The sequence below is a fragment of the Halyomorpha halys genome, unplaced genomic scaffold (genome assembly GCF_000696795.3).
Source record: "Halyomorpha halys isolate HHAL.00 unplaced genomic scaffold, Hhal_1.1 Scaffold318.1, whole genome shotgun sequence".
NCBI lineage: Eukaryota > Metazoa > Arthropoda > Insecta > Hemiptera > Pentatomidae > Halyomorpha > Halyomorpha halys.
This window is the reverse complement of record NW_027105968.1, coordinates 203,722-208,979: the sequence shown is the minus strand read 5'-3', so window position 1 is coordinate 208,979 and position 5,258 is coordinate 203,722. Positions and strand designations below refer to the sequence as shown.

At 30.2% G+C, this 5,258-nt stretch overlaps 1 protein-coding gene across 1 annotated transcript in view; it reads right to left on the bottom strand.

Annotated features, from left to right (window-relative positions):
* Positions 1-1,317, bottom strand: part of nan (transient receptor potential cation channel subfamily V member nanchung) — a 69,053-nt gene extending 67,736 nt beyond the window's left edge. Inside the window, exon 1 of the mRNA XM_014421401.3 lies at positions 1,218-1,317. Within this exon, the coding sequence (XP_014276887.1) occupies positions 1,218-1,308 (91 nt within the window). The 5' untranslated portion in view covers positions 1,309-1,317. The remainder of the gene's footprint in view (positions 1-1,217) is intronic.
* Positions 1,318-5,258: the final 3,941 nt, after the last annotated feature.

Sequence of the window (5,258 nt, the reverse complement as noted above, 5' to 3'; positions counted from 1 at the left end):
AAAAAAAAAAAAAAAAAATCTTTGTAGGACTAGTAGTTTTTATGATCTTTGTTGAAACTCACAAAATGTTAATTTCTAGTTATTCGTATAAAATGTTGGATTTTTGAAAAAATAGATCCGCACATAATCCTTACAAGTCAACACGCAAAATAAAGGAAATTTAACTTAACTATAAATTAGTTTATGACACATCTTTCTACGGATAGTAGTTTTTATGATATTCACATATAAATATAAATTTGGCTAATGAAAATTTATATTATTGGATAACAATAAATCAATTTATTTTAGCAAATTTCATGGAAACTACTACTCTTATGAAAATAAACGTGATAAACTACTTTGTAGCTCATTAAACTTTTTTTTTAAACATTTGAGTGCTAATAGACATCTTTACGTCTCATAGTTCCTGAGATTTAGATTTCTCAAAATAAATTAACTAACTACTGATATTTCAATATGTTGCATACAATATTTTTTTGAAATGTTGCTTTTTAAAAAGCTATATTGACGTTAATAGCTCTATTGGCGCTTACATTTTAGCAAATTTACTCTACTTTAAATTATGCTCTCTTAAATTGTCTACTGTTGTTGATAGTTGTAAAGATATAGAGCTCCGAAAAAAAATTAATTATTTTTAACGTTTTGACCCGCCATTTTTTATTCCCCCTACCTATACTTGGCAGACTTATCAATTTTGACTAGTAATTATACCTAGTTTAGTGTTAGTTGATAAAAATAAACAGTTCTTATTGTTAGCAATAATAAAAAATAAATAAATACTAAATGTTATGTACAAAAATGGAGAAAAATAGATATATTGGGTTCGTACAAGAAATGACAATTTTAAATTAGATATTCAAAAGTGCTGTCTTATCCCCGATCTGTATACTTTTCATACTGCATGTAAGAGTATGAAATGTAATTTAAAATGATACCTATCTCGGATCCCTAACAAAATTAGGAAAGCTTCTACAGCGATTACAAAACGATGTTCAATATTTGTTGAGGCTTTTACAGCTGTGTAATCAAAAAACGAGATGCCACGTCTCTCAGTAAAATTTCAAATTTTTCCAAGCCCACACCAATAAAATTATGCAGAATTTTTAGAAAACCTGAGATAGTAAGGTATATATGTGTGTGTGGAATGAACTTACTTAACTGTTTGCTATTTTTACAAATTATATTTTTTACTCTAATGAAAGATGATGAGATACCTTTCAGGTCTACAAGCTTGTAGATCTTGATGGACGAAGTATCGGCTTGCTTCTTGACACCACTGGTCACATTGCTCTCCGTGTTGCCCATCCTCTCCGAATCGAGTTAGACTGTTGACTGAGGGCGAGTCGATATTCCGGACCAGGTACTGGCTTCTACCATTCTTCCTCTCTTGCACCATGTTTTCCTTATTTGGACAGTTCATTGATTATGTTTTTCATTCAAAATTTACTATCCAGATCCAATCTGTGTTTATTGGTATTACTTCCTCAAATATTTTTATTTATTGTAATTAACAACTGTACAAAAAAAAAATACAATGAGTAAATATGCGGTATGTTTCAAGTACTCGAAAATCTTGGGAAGGGATTTAAATTAGAAGGTCCCGTGTCCATATTCTTTTCAGACTCGTCAGAGGATTATCAAGGATTGTCAATGATGAGATATTTAAGGATGAGGTTAGGATGGGGAAGGAGTATAGAATTAAAAGACTCATATCGATTTCCGGGCAAATCTGCAACGAAAGGGATGTTAAGATCTTTTTGGATGAGTTTATTTGTGACTTTATAAAGAGCATCAAGGATTTTACGGAGGGTTTTGCATTATAAGGATTGGATACGGGAGGAATTTGATGATTTGGAAGAGCCCCAGAGCTCAATTTCGTATGACCAAATTGCTCTGATTATTATATAATAATTTTTTGTAGCAAATAGGAAGTTTAGAGCATATGTCAAGCAATCGAATTCTACGTGCAGTTTCTTATCTAAAATATTTAAGTCGGATGAAATATAGTTTTATATATCTTACCTAATTCACATGTTTTCTCTTAGAAAAAATGTGATTAAAAAATTATTTTTTTAAATGATTTTCTCTTTATCTAATTTTACTTCTTCACCACTAGACCATTAAATAATTTAATTTGTTTGTGGATGTCTGTTAAAAATGAATTTCCATTTTTTTTTAGGTGGAAGCGTTAAATCCAGAGAAGAAAAAAACCATAAAGAGGCCCATATATAAAACATATTTTGTAGTCCTTCTTAATTTTTCAATTCAATACACTTGAAAGCATAGAAAAGATACATGAAGTGAAGTATTGTGAATATGCAATTTGTGATAGACGCCATCAAACTGATTATTGAGTTCAGATCAATGTATTGTTAAATTTTTGTAATATTTAATTATATTTTTTATCAACAGAAAATTTTACTATTTTTACATTGATATATTTCATTCATTAAAGTAATATTATCCATGAGTCATGTAATGATTGTATTGGAGTTAATATTCTTCAATACTCGTTAATAAAAAAAAAAAAACTAAAGTTAAAAATAATAATTTTTTTTTGTTTTGTTTTTACAGTGTATGCATTACAATCAGATGAACGGTATGGAAGCGCATAAAGTCTGAACAAATATCGATTTTTATATATTAAATGTTGATAAATAACATATATACCTGTGTGTTACCCTTAACAGACATCTGATACTAGCTCGCCACTGCCATAAGAAAATAAAGCTGGTTAGACTAACATCTCTTGACCATTCTCTCTGCCTCAAATTACTAAGCGATAAATGTATACTTTGACCGGCCCTCCTCTGCGGAGCATCATTGACAGCAAATTTACTTGTATAATTTTTTTTACTCGTAAATAACAATAAATAAATTATATATAAAAAAAAAATTCGACAAATTACCTGTTATGGAGTTATGTATCAATTTATGAAGAAATAGTTTTAACTATTTAATAAAAATTAATTAATAGGGGAATTTGTTGATCAAATGAAATAGGGGTTGTGAAATGAAAGGGAAAGAAAAAGAAAAGGAATAAATCGAAAAACTTGTAGTTAGTTTGTAGACTGGTATTAATTGTAAAAGAAAAGTAAAAGAAAACTGTGGAAGAAAAAAAAAATGTTATCTATGTATTATATTATATCATGTAAAAATATGTAACTCATATTTGTCCAGTCACGGATTGATCAGTATGCTGTGTAATGTAGCAACCCGATGTATTTGGGCAGCATGAATGAACAAAGTATTTCTTTCTCTCTCTCCCTAGGCCCACCAGGCCGATCTAGTAAATATATTTTTTTATCATCAAGATTGCATAGGACCTACATCAAAGCGAAAAAATGCATTAATGAAGGGATTCCATCATTGATCTCCGACTTCAGACGTCAAAACTTCCATTGCTACGTAAGGCACCTCCAAGAAGGTCGATAGTGTGTCAGATCGGAGGAAATCAACCGCCAGGCAGAAAAGTGGTCATTTCACCGATCAGGGGAGCTATGGACGTTTTTCTTTGGATACGAAAATTTCCGGAAAGCAAACAATATCCGCCACGGTTAGTCTGTTGATAAAGTTTTGCTTCGAATTTATCTTCTTTAGTTAATAATTATTTAAGGAGAAGGAGGGGGAAAACGAGAGGGAGGAGTGGAGGGGGGTACAGTCATCGAAATACTACTAATACAAGCAACTTATTATTTATTGTGTATCAACGTTTTGGCCCAAATACACGCCTTCATCAAGGTTAAGTAAAATAAAATTACCAGAATATTTTTTCACGTTCATCGTATCATTATAGCCCTCCTTCCTCACATACTTTAATCGTCAATCATTTTTCTGAGATACGATTAACTTATGATTTTATAAATGAAGAGATTTTTGTCAAAAGTCAATAAATCCTTATTTTGGAAAGTTATTATTAATATATCAGAACCGGTCCATACAACAATAATAAATTACATAATAAGCTGTCAAACATGAAAGACAAAGTTGATAAGATGGAAAAACTAAATACAATTATAAGATAGATTGTAAAAATTCTGAAAAAGTATATATTAGTGAAACATTTAAAAAAGTGGAAACTAGAATTAAGCAACATGTAACCAATTGTAAAAACGCTAAAAATATAAATTGCACAGCTCTGGCCTACCACAGCATAAAACTGACCCACGAATTCAACTTTGAAAATCCAAAAATAATAGATACAGCATAAAATACAAAAAGCAGAAGATTTCTAGAAGCCATATATATATAACAAAAACATACGAAACACAGTAAACTACAAAACTGACACTAAACACTTAAGTACACATTACATCGACATTACAAATAGACTAAAAATATAAACAAAGTCAGAAGAAATAAACGAGTTTAAGAGAAAAAAAATCACTAAGTTAATGTTAAATACAAAGCAGGATTTTAAAAAAAAACCGGAGGTAACCAAACAGCACACTGGACATGAGATAAGGTCCAAAGAGATAGTAAGAAATATAGAGTAATGGCTGTGCTAAGGAGAAGTGAAGATGCACAAATAAGTTATGGTGGAAAAGAGAGAACAGTGTAAAGTGTGACATGATTTCCTATATGAAATTATGAGGTGAATATAATTGTGTGAATTAAAATAAATAAGGAAGAAGATTGTTGTTCTGATAGTTTTATTATTGTTGTAGGTTTAAAGTACATGAATATGGGACAGTGGTCCCGAAACGTTGTACCATGTTATGATAATTTAATACAAATTTCATTCAAGTGGAAGTTATTAACCTCAACAAATTTTATTATGAATTGACTCAACAGACTTCCTAAAGAAAAATTCCAGATATTAAAAAATTGTTAATTAACTTTTTTTCTACTTCGTCTTCTATATTCCACTCTCATTCATCTAACTTTTCTTTCATTCAGTGATTCATCTCAAATATTGATTTTCTTTATTTATATTATTATTATTTATACCATTGGCAAACAGTTTTACATCAGAATTCATTGCAAGAAATTAGTTTACTATTATTTCTTGGTTAACTAACAATTTTACAAGGCAATTACCAATTGAACGTCCTCCAGCTCTAGCCCTCCAATGTTTCTCAATCATGGCTTTTGTACACCAGGCCGAAATCTACCCTAAGATTTTTTTGTTACCATTGGCAAACGGTTTAATGGTTTTTGATCATTTGTTACCAATGCCCTATTAACTGAATTAGTACGAAATTTCAGAAGAATTGGTTAGGCCTAGATACTACAAGTAAGACAGAAAACATTTG